Below are 19,268 nucleotides of genomic sequence, written 5' to 3'. Positions count from 1 at the left end.
ACTATTAGGAGATTATGCAGGCACAGAGAGTGAGGAGATTGGGCTGGGCTTCCAATTAGGCCCATGTAACTTCAGGCTTTATGGTTGCCTCATCTCATCATTGCACTTATTAAATGACAATGAGGGAATAGGAGGAATGAAGTGAAATTTCCTGCTGACACAATGCATTAAAAAGTGCTTCTTAAATGGTGAACAGCTAGAAACAGCATTAGAGCAAAAAAAGAGACTTAGATTTCTGTACATAATTTAAATTGTTAGAGGAATTGAAATACTGTTCATATATTTAGAGTTCTCGATTGCAGAGCCCTTGTTGGACTTGGAGTACTGAAAGCAGTTGCTCCACTGATAGAGAAAGATCAGGTTTTTCCTATTATACAGCATGGATACAGGCTAGTAAAAACAGAAAAAAAGCACCTCCAGATGCTGGAAATCTATCACCTTTACTGTTCTCATTCACTCATTGACTAGATAGCCTTATTTACAGCTGATCTCCCTGGTAACCCTGATTTTACCCTTTTAGAGACATCCTCTTTCCCACCGTTCCTGCTTTTGTCTCCTACTCTTTCCAGATGAATGGTCTTTGATCTGAAATATTAACTTTTTCTCTTCAGTGATATGACCTGACCTGAGTGGGTCCAGCATTTTCTGATTTTATTCTAAATGTCTTTGGACACCCAAGTCTATACCAATACCTTAAGCACCTACCTCCCCACGTTCATCATTCAAAGGAGGGTTTTGTATCTAGATTGAGAGCATCCACCATTGGATATCAAAACCAGCAAATGGACTTTACCTGTTTTTATGTCCCCAATTAAAGCATATTCAATATCGTGCTTGAAAATATTTAAGAAATGGCTCATACAGCTACTCTAGAAGCCATCCAATTACTCATTAGAGTGAATGAAAGATAGATTTACCAAGAATAAAACCTGGACTTGAAGAATGCCATCACAAGGAAGAATTACACAAATTCAGATCATATTTAAAAGGTTGGAAGTAGAGTTTGATAAAAACTTTAAAGGTGTTGTGGGGAGTTGAAACACAACAGTTGAGGCCAGTTCATTGGCTATATTTAAGAGGAAGTTAGATATGGCCCTTGTGGCTAAAAGGATCAGGGGATATGGAGAGAAAGCAGGTACAGGGTTTTGAGTTGGATGATCAGCCATGATCATTCTGAATGGTGGTGCAGGCTCGAAGGGCCGATTGGCCTACTCCTGCACCTATTTTCTATGTTTTCTAACAATTTCAGTGAGTTAGAGACCACGGTTTTAAATGCTCTCCCAGTTGATTTGAGCCTAAAATTGCAGGAGCTACAGGACACTTGTACTGGGAAAGGGTAGTAGAAGCTTATAACACTGAGCCCAACTGAAAATTGATACAAATCTTAATTTCGGCTTTGTATCAATAACAATGAGCAAATACTAAGGGATATGGAGTCAGATCAGGTAGATGAAGTGAGATCACAATTCTCATTTAAATTTAGAACTGTTCAGTTTACATCCCCAACACTGGGTCCCAGGGCAGGGCTCACTCTTTAAATATTCCTTTAAATCACAAGAAAGTGGTCCAACACAGCTAACAAGAAAATATACAAGGCTTATAATCTTACCAAAAAGAGCCTAAACCTGCAGAGTGGGAAAAATTTAGAAAAGGGATCAATAAAGAAAGGGAAAGTGGAACATGTGAGTAATCCAGTAATTAACAAAAACAGATTTAAGACTTCTGTCGACACTCATGAAAGGAAAAGGTTAACAATTAATGCACATCCCTTAGACATGAAAAGGAGACATTATTCGGGAGAATTAGGAAATGACAGGGAAATAAAACAAATATTTTGCGTCTGTCTTTATGCGAGACTAAAAAAATCTGCAGGAATTAATGAAGGGCAGCAGGTAAAAGAAAGCATGCAGGACTGAAAGAAACTAACGTCAATTAAAATAAAGAGCATTGGAGTAATTATTGTGTCTGAAAGCCATTAAATCCGCAGAACATGATGAGTGCGTTCCAAGGATTTGAGAGAAATGGAGATTCATTGCCATCTTCCAAAATTTCCATGACAATACCCACAGAAAGAAAATAGAAGGTAGCTCCTATTGTTTATAAAAAGCGAGAGAAAATAAATGAGGAACTTCAGACCCCTTAACTGGGCATTAGTGGCACAGAGAATGCTGGAAAATATTTAGGAAGTGTTAACAAGAAAGTTTAAAAATATTAAGACTGGGAAGACGCAACATGCATTTTTGAAGGTAAAGTAGATACAGAAGACCTTGAAAAGATTTAGATTAAATCGGACAAATTAAACCAGCTAAGTAGCAGTTTGAACAGGTTCATTATTCACTATATTGGGAGAGGTGATTCAGAGTGTCTCTGTTCACAGCCCTCCCATTTACTGTTCTTGCCCTTTTGTGTAACTACAGGCAGGTAGCAAGGAAGCAATTGGAGGAAATTACGAAGTACAGTACTGTGCCGAAGTCTCAGTTGGGGTGCCTAAGACGATCACACAGAACTGAAGTAATTTTACATATTGCACTGTACTGCTGTTGTTGCAAAAACAAATTTCATGGCATATGTGAGTGGCGATAAACCTGATTCTGATTTGGGTCTCTAGTGTGGACTGAAAGTGAGAAAGGGGGCAGGGAGAGGGGAATCAAGGTTCAGAAAATGGGAAGGGCGTGGGAAGTACCAGAAAGACACTCTGTAATGATCAATAAACCAATTGTTTCGAATCAAATTACCTCACCCGGTGTCTCATGGCTGTATGTGTCTACACACACACCTGCTCCCACCCTGGCACTGCTTCTTTGCCACCTGTCCCAAACCTCTCCTGTGGCACTCGACCCTCACCATTCCCAACACCCTTTGCTCCCGCCAGATTTACAAACTCGCTCTCTGCTCCATATTGACAAATACAGTACTGTGCAAAAGACTTATGCACCCTAGCTATACACATGGCCCCAAGATCTTTGCGCAGTACTCTAGGATCTACAAGCTTTTGGGTAGCCAAAAGTCTGATTAGGAAGAGTCAACATAGCATTGTGCATGGAATGTCATGCTTGATGAAGCTTAAGAGTAATTTGAAGCAGCAACCATAAAGGCAGCTGAGGGTAAGGCAGTAGATGTTGTCTATTTGGACTTGAGCAAAGCATTCAACAAAGTGGTGCATGGTAGGCTGACCTGGAGTGTGAGGTCCTGGGAAATCCAAGGACAGATAGTTAGGTGGATTCAAGCTCGTAGTTAAGAGGCAGAGGGTGGTGTTTGAAGGCTGTTTCTCAGAATGGAGGCCAGTGACCAGCGATGTGCCACAGGGTATTGCTACCCTTGTTAATCATTAGTTATAGAAATAATTTGGATGCAAATGCACAAGGCTTAATCAGTAAGTTTGCAGATAATACAAAATTAGGATGAAGTGTTGATAGTGAAGAAGGTTACATAGTGAATTTTAACCAGTTGGGGAATAGGGCCGAGCAGTGGCAAATGGATTTCAATACAGATAAGCATTTTAGAAAGTCAAACTAGCATAGGACATATACTGTGAATGGTGGGAGCACTAATCAGTGCAATCAACAGAGAGCCTTAGGAGTACAAGTGTATAGTTGATTTAAAGCAGCGAGGGTGGTGAAAAAGGCATTTAGCATGTTGGTCTTCATCAGTCAGGGCAGTGAGTTAGGATATTATGGTCATTGCACAAGCCATTGGTGAGGCCACACATGGAGTATTGTGTACACATTTGGACACCCTGTTATAGGAAGGATGTGGTTGAACTGGAAAGAGTACAGAGTTCTCTGAGGATGTTTCCAGAACTGGACAGCCTGAAGTATAAAGAGAGGTTGACCAGGCTAGGTGTTTGTTCCTTGGATCACTGGAGATTGAGCAGTGACCTTACAGAGCATTAGATGAGCATGGATGAGGTGGACGTTAACAGTCCTTTCCCCAAGTACAGAGTAGTCCAAAACTAGGGGACATAGATCAAGGGTGAGAGGGAAAAAATTAAAAAGGGACCCGAGGGACAACTTTTCCCACTCAGAGGGCAAAGAGCTGCTAGACCTTTTTTATGTCATGAACCAATACATGACATTCCCATATGGATCCCAAGTCGGGAACCGCTGTGCTAGAGGAAATGGCTGAGGCAAGTACAATAGTATCATTTGAGATACACTTGGATAGCTACACACAGGGGTGGGGCTTAGAGGGACATGGGTCAAATACAGGAAATTGGGACTAGTTGGGTAGGTACTGTGGTCAGCAGGTACTTGTTGGGCCAAAGGGCCTGAACTTGTGCTATTTTGCACTATGACTTTTGACAAATCTGCTGATTTTTTTTTGAGGTTGTAACTAGTGGGGTAGATATGGGAGTCAATGGATGCATTCCATGTGTATTTCTGTCCTCATGTCCAAGGAAGGATGATGACATATTGGTAGTGATCTGCTTAAACTTTTGCTTACTGTACTATTAACTGGAATGCGTGGGTTTGACTTATGAAGAGCGTTTGTACAGCTTGGGCTTGTATCCACTTAAGTTTACATAACTTGATCAAAATACGTTTCTGAAGGATCCTGACAGAGAGGATGTTTGGTCTTATGGGAGTATCCAAAATTATTGATCACTAAAAAAATACTCAGTTGTTTAAGACAGAGATGAGGTAATTTTTCCCTCTTAGAGGATTTTGAGACTTTGGAACTTTTGGCCTTGAAGGGTGGTAGAAGCTACTTCATGAGAAAATGGGTGAAAGGTGATCACAGGAGATCCACATGCAGCACTGAGGATATGAAAAGACTTATTACATGATACAGCAGATTTGATGAGTAAATAGGCCTTCTTGCAGCTTGTAAGTTCTTAATGATTTTCAGATGGTCTTAAACAGAATACTGAGAATAGCTTATTAAATAATATTCAAGAACACAGTACGGTGATAATAAAATTGATATTGATTGGGATTTTGTTAATGGACAGAAAGTAGAGAATAGGAATAAATAGGTGAGTTTTGGATTGGGAATCTATGACTCATGTGATACCAAAGCAATTGGCGCTGGGCACCCGACTGGTTACAATTTATAACAATAATATGGATGAAGGCACTGTGGTAAGGAAAATACTTATTGCAGTAGAGCTGGATAGACGCGGTTCAAAATAACCCAAACCACAAGCTGCTGTCCAAAGTAAACCAGTGTAAGTCATGCTTGGTTACTGGCATAGCCACAAGCATAGCAGCCTATTCATAAACATGAGGGTAAGAGTTTAGCACTGGACGTATAGAGCACAAGCATAACTACACATAGACCAATTACAAACAAGGCGTTGACACACGAGCAGCAAAGTAATTACCTCACTATCTATCCACAGAGCGTGCAGGGTAGAGATAAGGGGGAGAGACCAAAGCAGATAAGAAATGGTACGAGTATGATGGAAGGTTTGGATCGGAGACACCAATTTGTAATAAAGGAAGTTAGTTCTCAAGTTAAGTCCTAGGCTCTATGTGAGTGTTATCTGTCTCCAGGCACCATGTGCAGTATATCCCACTTCACTGATTTTCACAGAAGTTAATGGCAATGAGTTCTCAAGAGAATGAAGGAAGTAAATGGGTGACAATGTGGCAGATGGAAGTTAATGTGAAGTCCTTCATCTTGATGGAGAATAGAAAATGGATGTATTTTTAAAGAAGTATTTGTATGCCTGGGTACAATTCATTCAAACCAAACATGCCAAGTATTGCAGGCAATCAGAAATCAAACTGTATGTTGGGCTTGGAGATGCAAGAATCTGCAGATACAGGAATTTAGAGCCACAAATAACCTGCTGGAGAATCTCAATGGGATAAGCAGCATCTAGAATGAAAAGGATTGTTGACATTTGGAGACAAAACCTTGCATCAGGACCTGGAACTTCAAAATTTCCAATCCCCACACAGATGTTGCTTGACCCTCTGAATTCCTCCAGCAGATTGTTTGTTGTTATATGTTGGCCTTTATTGTCGGAGTATTTGTGTCTTCGAGGAAAGAACTCTTTTTACTATTGTATCAGGTCCTGGTGAAACCATTCAGGGATATCAGATCACCCTACCCAAGAAAGAAAATACATTTATGAAACAACAAAGATCCACCAGATTGGTTATTGGGAAGGTGGAGATTGCTTTAGGAGGAGATATTACATAGAATGTATCACAAAGAGTTTTAATGAGGCCTGACACAGTTGATGCTTCTTCTGGCTGGCGTGTCTAACTACAGTAGATCGCAGTCTAAAAATAACAATTCAGGGGTAGCAGGAAACACCTTCACCCAGCATGTGGTGAATCATTGTGCCCGAGGACTATATATACTCAGTAGTTAAAAATATTCAGGATTTATCTGGATGCTTAACTAACACCTCCGCAAACAGATTCTATACTCCCAGTTGAAGGAAGTTCAGCAAGTCACTGGTGGGCAAAGGAAATGCTTCAAAGTTAACATCAGAATCAGCCTGAAGAAACTTAACATCACATCTAAAAGCTGGGAGGACATTCCACTCAGTAGATACACTTGGAGGAAATCTGTTCAAGAGGGAGACGTGCGACATGAGAACGGCCTCCACTGGGCTGGAGAGAACAAGCGGCAGCTGCGAAAGGAGAGGCCGAACAGCCAAACGACCCAACCACTAACCACAAGCACCACTTACTCTTGCCCACGCAGCACCAGAACATGTGGATCCAGGATCGGCCTCTACAGCCCCCTGAGGATCCACCAATACAGAACTCCCCAGGAGAACTTCATACTCAACCTCAGCGATCGCACTATTGCTATATTCAGGATAGGAATAAATAGATTTTTGGATATTATGGAATCAGTGACATGGAGTTAGTGCAAGAATGCGATGCTAAGCTAAAAGATCAGCTTGGAGATTATTGAACTGGTAGGCAACACTGGGTTCACCATTACCTGGAATCAATCCAAGACCATTAATCCTATCTGAAGTTTAAAGTACACTTTATACAACCCTGAGATTCATTTAATTGTGGGCATTCACAGTAAACACCAAGAAAACCACACACAAGGTGGCCAGACAATCAATGTGTAAAAGACAACAAACTGCACAAATGCAGAAAGAAAGAAAACCAAACTAAATAATTAATAAACAAACAAACAAGATGAGCTGAAGAGTTCTTGAAAGTGAGTCTACAGGATGTGAGAACAGTTCAGTGTTGGGGTGAATGAAGTGATGCCCTTTGTTTCAAGAGCCTGATGGTTGAGGGGTAAAATAACAAATACTGTTCTTCAAACCAAAGAAATGAGACAATATAGTCATTTTTTTTGTTTTATATTGCAACTAACCTGAAAGGGATCACTAATGACTGTGTATCACTTTTGGTTAAATTTCTTTTAAATACTAACCATACAAATGACAACTGCTAATGGCATTAAAGGCAGAAATGCTTCTGCAAATATTTTTCTAAGATTTTCCATTATTGATATCAACTGATATTGCACAAAAAGACAATGATCTTATAAGGTACTAGGCTCCTCATTTTTCATTCATATTAATTTTTAAAAATTTCACCCTTACGGTATGTAAGAATTGGTGAATGAGAGCCAAGTAAATTCCATGCCATTATCAGACATAGCAGATTTAGACTAGGGGATTATGCAGAGGTAAGATTTTCCATTTGGAAATTTTAAATACATGAGGCAAATAGATCCCAGTAAAAAAAATGTTGAAATACGTCCAAACAATGTCTCTCAGTGGAACGGACAGGAAAATGTGTCTGTTATTTGTTTGAAGTACAAACAGAAGAAACAGATAATCACAGCACCTTATTGAATAGCTAATTAGTATAAAAACACAGAAAATTAATCTCCATTCTTATTTCAGAGGAAGCCCCTAACACTCCATTTTCAAGACCTAGTAATATACACTGTGGCACTGTGAATCTGTGCCATAACATGTAATGAACTGTGACACAGTTGAAAGTAAATTTCATTATTAAAGTACACATACGTCACCATATGCAACTCTGATGTTTATTTTCCTGTGGGCATACTCTGAACATCTATAGAATAGTAACTATAACCGAATCAATGAAAGATCAACCAGAGTGCAGAAGGCAGCAAACTGCAAATGCAGAATAGAAATACAGTCAGCCCTCCTTATCCACGGGGAGTTGGTTCCGGGACCCCCTGCAAATATCAAAAAACGCGGATGCTCAAGTCCCTTATTTAACCTGTCTTGATGCGGTGGACTTTAGGACCCAGCAGAGCTCCAGACCTTACTTAACAGGTCTCAGTGCAGTGGACTTTAGGACCAGGCAGTGTTCAGGACCCCCCCCTCCCCCGCAGTGTTTCTGTTCCGGAAAACAATCACGACTGAAAATAAAGTGGAAATAATAAAGCAATCAGAAAGAAGTGAAACGCCATCGGTCATTGGAAAAGCGTTAGGCTACAGTCAGTCAACGATTGGAACAAGTTTAAAGGATAAAGTGAGAATAATGGAGCATGAGAAAGGCCCTGCCCCGATGAAAGCTACAATTATTACTAAGCAACGCAATGGTTTAATAATTGAAATACTTACACTTCTTAAGTGTTTTATATGCATAGAAAGGTAAAATATATACTAAGACAAATGTTTAACTAAAAAGTCTGTATGTGCTCTTCTGTTTTTTTTTATCCTGATCCGGGGTAACCTACGCACGTCCTCCCGTATACTTTAAAATCATCTCTAGATTACTTATAATACCTAATACAATGTAAATGCTATGCAAATAGCTGTTACACTGTATTATTTAGGGAATAAAAGTCTGTACATGCTCAAACAACAAGTGCTGGAGAGGGATCTTCCAGGTTTTCCTAATCCGTGATTGGTTGAATCCGTGCATGCCAAACCCGTGGATAAGGAGGACCGACTGTAAATAGCAGTAAATAACGAGAACATAAGTCCTGAAAGTGAGATTATTGCTTGGTAACTTTTAAAAAGATTGTATCGATTTATTCAAAAATTAAAGGTCATTGCTACAAATTAATTTCATGACCAAAATTATTTTGCTTCTTTTCCTAACTTCCACTTTCTGTTACCTGAATGACTCAATACATTTGATCATGACTGTCTATATTTGTTGCAATGCCCCTCACTCTCCCTGAACATATTTGCTTGACAGTCTCCCTATCTGTGATTTATCAATCCTGTATTTTTGGCTTGTCCAAGTGTGGAATTTTTTTCCCCACAATGTAGGTCAGGCATATTGTATTTTAGTTCATAATTTGGAATTAAACATACAGCACAAAAATTATCATTATTTTGTGCCGTGTCATATGACACAGGCAATCATGGTCTTTGATCATGATTGGTCTTGGCAATTTTTTCTACAGAAGTGGTTTGCCATTACCTTCTTCTGGGCCGTGTCTTTACAAGATGGGTGACCCCAACCATTATCAATACTCTTCAGAGATTGTCTGCCTTGCGTCAGTCGTCGCATAATCAGGACTGGTAATACACACCAGCTGCTCATACAACTATTCAGCACCTGTTCCCATGGCTTTGTGTGATCATGATCGGGGTGGTGGGGGGGGGGGGGGGGGTGGGGAGCCAAGCAGGTGCTACACCTTTCCCAAGGGGACCTGCAGGCTCGCAAAGGGAAGGAGAGCCTTATACTTCCTTTGGTAAAGACATAACTTCACCCCTGCCACCCGAGCCCAAAAGTAGTCAGTTTTAAAGATAATCCTCGGACCAGCAGAGCAATGTGGTGCCCTAAACTGCATCATGGTATGCATTTCACTCCTTAAAAAAAATTAGCTCTGTTACAAAATTACTGTCAATGTTTGTGCCATTAAGATAGGTGCAACGGAACATGATCAACTTGAACCCATTTCCCAGTTCACATCTAATTTTAACTTGCAGATAAATTTGTGTATTTGCTGAGCATTTACTGGTTAATAACGTTTTCAGTTTTCTTTCAGATTTCCAGTTATTGGAATGCATCGGAGTTTAGAAGAGTGAGCAGTTATCTCACTGAAACATTTAAGATCCTAAGGGGGCTTGATAGGGTAGATGTTGAGATGTTTGCACGAGGGGGAGTATCTCAAATGAGGGGACACATGGGGTAGTCATCTAAAGCTGAAATGCATATGAATTTCTTCTTAGAGATGATGGCAAATATTTGGAATTCTCTGGCCCTGGAGAATTTTAGGGCCAAGATCACTGGAGGATTTAAAGAGGAAGAGGAAGAAGCCAGTGAGTCTTGGGAGTCCAGCCATGATCACATTGAATGGCAGAGCAGGCTTCAGTGGTTGGGTGGCCTACTTCATCTCCAATTGTCTTGTAAAGTCAATTCTTGGCACAACATTTTCATTTTGGTCAATGACATCATTCAGTCAGACAGGAAGTGGTCTTCTTTCTCAAATCCTGAAGTCTACCTGCCCTTCTCAGCAGGGTTCAACAAATTCTTGATGCCTTCTAAGTGACCTTTCTTCTTGGGATGTTAGCAGCTGAACGCAACACAAATAGAGCTTGAGTACTGAGTACTAATTAATTGAGCACTGACCTTGCCATGTATGGACTGCTCCAAGTTCCTGGACACTTTCTCATTGTTAAACATACCATTGCTTCATAGAATTAAACAATGTTTAACACAAATTGCTTTCTGGAAGCTTTTGAGGATGAGGAACCCCATCCTCCCAACACCTCACCAGCAATAGGGTTCCTCTTTCCCTCATCTACCACCTCACCAGCCTCCGCATCCAGCACATAATTCTCCGCAATTTCCGCAATCTCCAATAGGATTCCACCACCAGGCACATTCTCCTCCTCCCTCCACTTCCCGGAGGGATTACTCCATACGTAACTCCCTTGCCCATTCGTCCCTTCCCACCGATCTCCATCCTGGTACTTATCCTTGCAAGCGGAGCAAGGGCCACAGCTGCCCCTACACCTCCTCCCTCACTACCATTCAGGGCCCCAAAATGTTCTTCCAGATGAGGCAACACTTAACCTGAGAGCATTTTGGAGTCATTTACTGAATCCGGTGCTCCTGGTGTGGCCTCCTGTATATCGGTGAGACTCAACGCAAATTGGGAGACAATTTCAACGAGCACCTATGCTCCGACTGCCAGAAAAAGTGGGATCTCGCACTGGCCATTATTTCAATTCTATTTTCCATTCCAAATCCAACATGTCAATCCATGCCCTCCTCTACTGCCACGATGAGGCCACACTCAAGTAGGAGAAGCAACACCTTGTATTCCGTCTGGTCAGCCTCACATCTGATAGCTCGACATCGATTTCTCGAACTTCCAGTAATTGCCCACCCCCTCCTCACCATTTCCGCCATTTCTGTTTCCCTCTTTCACCTTACCTCCTCACCTATTATCACCTCCCTCTGGTGCTCCTCCCTCTTCTCCTTATTCCACAGCCTTCAATTCTCTGCTAATCAGATTCCCCCCTTCTCCAGTCCTTTTATCTCTTTCATCAATCAACCTCCCAGCTCTTTACTTCACCCCTCCCCCTCCCAATTGCACGTAATACCAACCACCTTGCACTTCTTCCTCCCCTCCCCCCACCTGACTTCTCATCTTTTTTCTCCAGTCCTGATGAAGAGTCTCGGCCCAAAACATCCAACTGTTTACTCTTCTCCATTGATGCTGCCTGGCCCGCTGAGGTCCTCCAGCATTTTGTGTGCAGAGCTTTTGAATACTATGGCCACTGTGTATGTGTTTCTATCAGAACAAGGCAACAATTTCAATAGCTTTTTTTTGGCTTTTAGGTAAAATAATTAATGTGAGAGTTGAAGTAAATTAAGATGTGTGAGGTTAAAAGTCAGTGCAGAAAACAAATGTGATTTAATTATGTCTGGGTTAAAGTCAGTAAACAAATGTGATTTAATTATGTCTGATAAGCAGGAATGCAGAAGCCCTGACAAGATTAACTGCTTGTGGAATCATTGAAGTCCTGAGATATGGACTATTGTTTTACAGAAATGTGTAAAAAAACAACTCCAAATATGGAATGGGAAAACACTGAATCTAAGACTGTGTACCTCCCGAGTCAGGGAGGGGGGTGGTAAGGAAGAAGGATAAAACCTGCTGCCCTGTAAGGTTCAGGGTTCCCTTCTCTGAAGGCACCCAGCTCTGCAGAACTGTTAATAAACTTTGTTTCCTTGAATTTGTCTTGAAGCCATTATTCGGGAGCGTGGCTCGTTTCTGACAATTAACATGCCAATTTTCCTTTGTATCCAACAGGGGCACTTCTGAATAAAACTAAAAAATGTCAACATGATGGTATACACGAGGAAATCTGCAGATGCTGGAAATTCAAACAACACACACAAGATGCTGGTGGAACACAGCAGGCCAGGCAGCATCTATAAGGAGAAGCACTGTCGACGTTTCGGGCCAGGACTGATGGTATGTTAGCATTTAAAGAACTGATTTGCAAAGCATAAAGCAAAGGCCGACCGGTCTGAGTCAGGAAGAGAAAAGACCTTAATCAAGGCAGGATGAGCAATGTTGCTTCAGGAATTTGTGGATCCTCAAGCAAATATCAGCTAAGTCAACAAAACAAAAGCTATTTTAAAAAAATGTGTTACAATACTGCAACATAATGCTCCTTGTACAGGATGAGGTGTTGAGTTTCAGATAAGGACAGGGACAGAGTAATAAATCCTGACAAAACAAAGCTTACTGTACTATATTTATGCATTACATAAATTCACTGGAAGCTTCTGCCTGATTATTTACATGGTATTCTGCCCGAGCATCGCAGCAAAGATCACAAGACACAACACAGTCACTTCCTCCACAGAGTTCAAGCCATATCTCCATAATAAAAGGATGTCTATTTAGAATAAAGATGAGGAGGAATTTCTTTAGCCAGAGAGAGTGGAATTCATTGCCTCAGGCGGCTGTGGAGGCCAAGTCATTGGATGTGTTTAAGGCTACATCCACACTAGACCGGATAATTTTGAAAACGGCGGTTTCACATAAAAATGACAGGCATCCACACTATGCGTTTTTGAAAATAGCTCTATCCACACTGAAACAGAGATTTCGGCGAATCTCCTCCTCCTGCGCATGCACAGGACACATCTACCGAAAACAAGCGGCATGTTTAGTGTCAAATCTCGCCGTAAAAGTGCGCGTTTGTGTAGTTACAGACTAGAAAAACTTAAAACGACGGACAGCTGTTGGCTTTCGCACAGGAGAACTTAAAACTAAAATAATACAAATACTGGAGCGTACGGCGGCAACCGACAGGGAGTTTACGGACAGATTGACCCGGCTGACGACGAACATTGAAAAACCGACTAACTGTTGCATTAATAAAGCATCTTGTTAAATGTGTAAAACATGTCTGCATCAGTGTTACCTTGTATTTCCATACAATGTTACAGCAGGCTGTTACACATCTATTGTCAAAGAAGTACTTGCATAAATAGGTAAACCACCTTCATATGAGCAAGGACAGAAAACGGCAAAGTGAGTACAGTATACTTATTTATTCAGTAAGTTATGGGTCAAAGTATTTGGCAAGTACATTTCTAACTCTTCTGGCTTCAGTCTCGTTGCCGTCTGTTCTGAAATTGTTAGGTTACATTCAAGAAAACAATGAAATGGTGTGCTGCCGTCTGACAGCATTTTCAGAAGTCTCCGGTTACCCCGTCCACACTGATCTGCCCGAGCAGCGTTTTCAAAAATACCCACCCTGGAAAGCGTTTCTGAAAAGCTCCAGTTTCGGGGGACGAAAACGCCATTTTAGTGAGGATGGAGGGTAAAAACGAAGAGAAAAAGCTTCGGTTACGGATTTATCAGGCGTAGTGTGGATGTAGCCTAAGGCAGAGGTTGATAGATTCTTGATTAGTCAGGGCATAAAGGGATATGGGGAGAAGGCAGAAGATTAGGGTTGAGAGGGAATTAGATCAGCTGTGATGAAGTGGCAGAGCAAACCCGATGGGCCAAATGGCCTAATTTTGCTTTGATATTTAATGGTCCTATATTCGCCAATTTTAGGGAGGCACAAGTTACCTTAGTATTGAAGTTTCGTTCCAGGTGCTCCCTGTACTGTTTGATCTGTTCACACTGATTGTCCCTTAACTCCTGAAGCATTTCGGCTAGTTTGCGTTTACTTTCCCTCTGGCGAAGGACCTCTCTTTCTTCACGCCTCATTTCCCGTTTTCTCTTGAATTCTATAATCTCCTACAAGATCAAACATCACAAAACAGTCAGGCAGGCTTTTGGATTCATTCTTCATATTCCAAATATGCATTTCTAAAACTGGCGGAAATCAGCAGGTCAGGCAGCATCAATGGAGGTGAATAGATAATCGAAGTTTTGGGCCAAGACCCTTCTTCAGGACTGAGAAGGAAGGGGGAAGATGCCAGAATAAAAAGATTTGGTGGGGGTGGAGAGTAGGAGGCTAGCTGGAAGGCGAAAGGTGAAGCCAGGTGGGTGGGAAAAGGGCTGGAGTAGGAGGAATCTGATGGGAGAGGAGAAGGGACCATGGAACAAAGAGAAGGAGGAGGAGACCTAGGGGAAAGTATTAGACGAGTGAGAAGAGGTAAAAAGTCAGAGTTGGGGATAAAAAAGCAGGGGGTGGTGTAAAAATTTGTTTACTAGAAGGAAAAATCTATATTCATGCCATCAGGTTGCAGGGTACCCAGATGGAATATAAGGTGATGTCCCTCCACCCTGAGAGTGGCTTCATCTTGGCACAAGAGAAGGCCGAGGACTGACATGTCAAAATGGGAACCGTAATTAGAATGTTCATCGTTAGGAGAACTCAAAAGAAAGGAGGTTAATTTTCATTTATATTGGGCTTTCATGAGACCAATTACTGAATACTGCATGGAGTGTTGCTCTCCTTATTTAGGAAGGAAATCGATGCAATTGAAGCAGTTCAGAGGTGAGTTACTAGACTAACAGCATGAATGAACTAATTACCTCATGAGGAAAGGGTTCATTGGGTAGGGGTGTACTTGCTAGTTGAAACAAAGGGATGAGGCATCATGACAGGGTGGACAATCCATGGGTGCTGACAGGGTCAACATGCAAAGAATATTTCTGGTTGGAGTATCTATAAGCAGGGGTCATTGTTACAAAATATGTGGTCACCCATTTAAAGCAGGGATGATGCAAAATCTATTGTTGCAGAAAGTGTCGTGGTTTTTCGTGCCCCACAAACGACCAGGAGACGCAGAAGATTCTTCAAGAAGGGTTAAACTTTAATTAGCAAATCAAAGCTGAGACAGTCAGTGAGCTAGTCGCTGATTGCCCACCGATCCTTGTACATAGCATTTTTTATAGCAATCTCCTGGTTTAGTTGAATTAGCATATCCAATCGGGCGTATCACAAGTACATCCGCCACTATTGTTTCTACCCATTGACTTAATCATGTTCTAATCTACATCTCTTAGCTACCCCTCATTAACACACCATTATAATCTACATCCTTAGCTAGCCTCTCATTAACACCAATCTTCTACATTCTTAAGATTTCATTCTCCTACTAAATTGGATACATGCATAGCAAAATAGCAAGCTCAAAGCTGACTACATAGTTTTGGTTACACAGCAAACAATACAACTTTTATACTCCAATAAAAGTGTGGCAGGTCTTTTAACTCTCTTCCTCAAGATTGTTGATAGGTTCTTGGCTAGTCAGGGTGTCAAAAGTTACAGGAAGAAGGCAGGAAAATGGGCTTGAGAGGGATTATAAATCAGCCATGATGGAATGGCAAAGCAGACTTGATGGGCTGAATGGCCTAATTCTGCTCCTGTGTCTTATGGTCTAAAACAGTGTTGAGAGCAAACCCTATGACTGTGAGTAAATTAGATTTAAATAGACACTGGATAAACGAGGGATGAAAGGTTTTCATGAGTAGTCGGGGATGTGGAGTAGTGACTGCTATTTATTCAGCCATGATCTTATTTGTATGTCACCTCCCCCTTGGACACATTTATATTTGCTCGCCCCAAGTATCTTAACCTCCTCCTCCACACGAAGGAATGCAGAGTATTCACTTAACATTTGTTTAATGGATTATAGTGCCACCTGTGTCTGTCGTTCATGGGCCTACATTTCCCTTCGTTAATTCTCTTCTCCTAATACACAGTCCTAACAAGTCAATCAAACATGTTTAATTCAGTCATAAGGATTAATTACTGACACGACTATAGTGACCATTTGTCAGTAACATACGCGGCAATTACAAAGGGATTGCTCAAACCATAAATTAAGCACGCAGGCTATTTCTGGAAAGTAAAGCAGCCGTCAACATCATCCTAAAATGTTACTTGCATACTTCAATCCATTCAAGGCCAATAAAATGAGACAGGCAGGCCTTCTCTCTCTCTCTCTCTCTCTCTTTGGAATTATCATTAGCTCATTTGTGTTGCTGGGACAAAGAATGCTCCCTATATTCAGAGACAGTTTGATCTAAAATATAGAACCAGGGATGCCAGGTTTTAATGAATTAATTCTGAAAGATTTTTGCAATAAAATAAATTAGTAACTCAGCTAGTATATATACTTTCTACTCCAATGTATTACCAATAAGGCCTTCTGTTCTTAACCACTTCAGTATCACTTCAAAATTTTTGTCTCTATTTTACTTCATATCTGTTCTTTTGCTGTTATTTGCTGAACATTAAATTTATAGAATTACATATTTTGCACAAGCTAAGCTGCCGGTGGAAGAGCAAATGTTCAAATGCAACATTTAAGAGAAGATTGGATGGGTACATGGATGGGAGGGGTTTGGAGGCAAATAGTCTGGATGCAGGTAGATGGGACTAGGCAGAAGCCAACTAGATGGACCCAAGGGCCTGTTACTGTGTGGTATGACTCTATAGCAGGCATGGGCAAACTATGGCTCGCGGGCCATATGCGGCCCGTTAAGCTTTTTAATCCGGCCCGCAGAACTTGATGAAATTATATTAATAAACCTTGTTAACACCTCAGATCCATCCTGAGAATCGCCACAACAAAACTAAATCCAGACTTTGATGCGCTGGCTAAAAAGGGAGACCAACAACACTGTTCCCACTGAAATTAAAAATAAGTTTCTTCGTTGTGTTATGTAAAAAATGCATTTGAAAATATTTTTTTCAATAAGCCTTACATGTTACATGTCATTTCTGTTAAGTGATGGACATGAGTAGTGCGCAGGTGCACGTACGTTCTCAAAATAAAAAATGCGCTCCAGATCAAATAACGCACTCCGCATACTGTTCTGTCAGTGACACTGGTCGTTGTTGAGTTTTGGCACAGGGGACAATTGAATAAGAAGGAGCAGGACAAGTAGACCTGCATCTCCTACCGTTTTTGAAATAAAGACAGTCAGGAGGAGAGTGATGATGATAATATCTTGAAGGATAACAGAAATTTCAGTGCTTTAAAATAATAACTGTTATTATTAAAAAAGCTGTATTTTATTCATTTAATTTTCAGTGTTTTAAAAGTCATTTCAATAAATAGCTAAATACCATGGGACTTCAAAGACAGATATTTTGTTGTAATGCATTTGTTCATTTTCAATTGAAATTAAAGCACATGTTTTCTACATATCCCATGATATTTTATTTTCTCTTAAGAGGTGTATTACCAAAACACTCCATCCATCTGCTCCTGGTCCAGCCCCCCTGTCAAATTTTAGAACCCTTTGTGGCCCACAAGTCAAAAAGTTTGCCCACCCCTGCTCTATAGGCTGTTAATCCTGGTTTTGTTATTTACCTCTTTTGCTAGTATTTTTGCCTTTAAAAAGTGTGAGAAGATAAATTTGTCAAGTAAAACATATAAACCAGACACACTGAAAGGTTCTGAATTACATTGTCCTCTATTTGTATGCACAGAGAAATGAATAAGCAAACTGCCCCGGTAAGGCTTTATCATTTAAGTTTTTTTAATATTAATTTGCTCAAATCTAGAATAATGTCTAATCATGTACTCCTGCCATCAGTACGAGATCTTATTTGTTTTTCATTAGATTTTACCATATTCAAAAGTTCCTGGGTCCTTTGCCATTAAGGGAAAATATTCCTAATGTAGAATTCAGGATATCAGGGGAATTGCTTTCTCAATGTTGACAGCTGACTCCAGAATGCAGCTTCTCCACTGTTTAAATGTCACACACGGATATTACTATGACTTAATATTAACAGTACTTAATACTGAGTAAGTCATTCCTTTCACCATTTGGTATACTCTGATTCAAGTATTACAAACTTTAAATTGTCAATGTACCCAATTCATTGAAGGACGCTCACATCTCCTAATTATGAATGTTCATTAGCTCGATTTACTGCCCATAATTAACATAATTATTAAGGAAGGGCAATGTGCCTATCTGTGCATTATGAAGTTCAAATCTTACCAGTACTTTCTAAAATTGTTTGCAAAATTATTTGGCAAGTGTACTGTGGTCTTTAAAAGCTCCCTTTTTCTCTCAAAGTGAAATATTTGATTCTAGCACCTGGTCTTGATCCATGAAGGAAATTCCTTAAATGTTATGTACTGATCTAGAGGCTTCTCAACACCAAGCCTAATATGACCTGCTTCTTGTCTGTTCTGCAATGCTTACAGATGGCACAAAAAATAGTGGTGTTTTTTGATAGCAAGGAGGATAGTGTTAGGGAACCCTGTTACATAGATCTATTTGTATGTTGGGTAGAGCAACGACAAATGGAACTCAATCCTGGTGAGAGGGAGGTGATGCATTTTAGTGGGCTCTAACAAGGGTGAGATGCATTTTATGAAAGGCAAGGCTCTAGAGAAGATCAAGGGACCTTGATGTTCTTAGTCCAAAGTCCCCAAAGCTGAAGCCCAGATAAATAGGATGTGAAGAAAGTAGACAAGATGCTTGTATTTATTACCAAGCAGTATGAGAAAACGGATGCCTTGGTACAACTTTATTAAACACTGTTTACACCACAGCTGGAATATTATTGGATGTGAAGTTCAGGTGCCAAACAATAGGAAGAATACGATTTCACTAGAGAAGGAGCAAAGGGGACCCACAAGGATCTTGCCTGAGGTTAAATGCTGCAGCCACATGAGTTTTCATTGGAGCAGTGGGGGAGGAGGGGGTTCTGAGAGCTCCTGGAGGTATACACAATTATGTGAGGGATTGACAAGGTAAAGAGTATGAAACTCTTAACTCTTGTCTGGGAATAAGAGGGTTAAAAGGGAAACAAGGAATACTTCTTCCCCAACCAGAGGGTTGCTGGAGTCTTGAACTCACTGTCTCTGAATCTAGTAGAGGCAAGTGTTCCTGCAACATGTGAGGAGCATCCCAATGAGCACTCAATTCACCAGCAG

At 40.7% G+C, this 19,268-nt stretch overlaps 1 protein-coding gene across 4 annotated transcripts in view; it reads right to left on the bottom strand.

The window, feature by feature from the left end:
* LOC140718823 (lamin-B3-like) overlaps positions 1–19,268 on the bottom strand; it is an 87,544-nt gene that overhangs the window by 46,254 nt on the left and 22,022 nt on the right. For all 4 annotated transcript variants that reach the window (XM_073033009.1, XM_073033010.1, XM_073033007.1 and 1 more), the window contains exon 4: positions 13,978–14,148. In XM_073033009.1, coding sequence (XP_072889110.1) covers positions 13,978–14,148 — 171 coding nt within the window. The remainder of the gene's footprint in view (positions 1–13,977; positions 14,149–19,268) is intronic.

This window comes from Hemitrygon akajei, chromosome 30, assembly GCF_048418815.1.
Source record: "Hemitrygon akajei chromosome 30, sHemAka1.3, whole genome shotgun sequence".
Taxonomy (NCBI): domain Eukaryota; kingdom Metazoa; phylum Chordata; class Chondrichthyes; order Myliobatiformes; family Dasyatidae; genus Hemitrygon; species Hemitrygon akajei.
The sequence above is the reverse complement of the archived record's forward strand: the minus strand, read 5'-3'. Positions and strand labels throughout refer to the sequence as shown.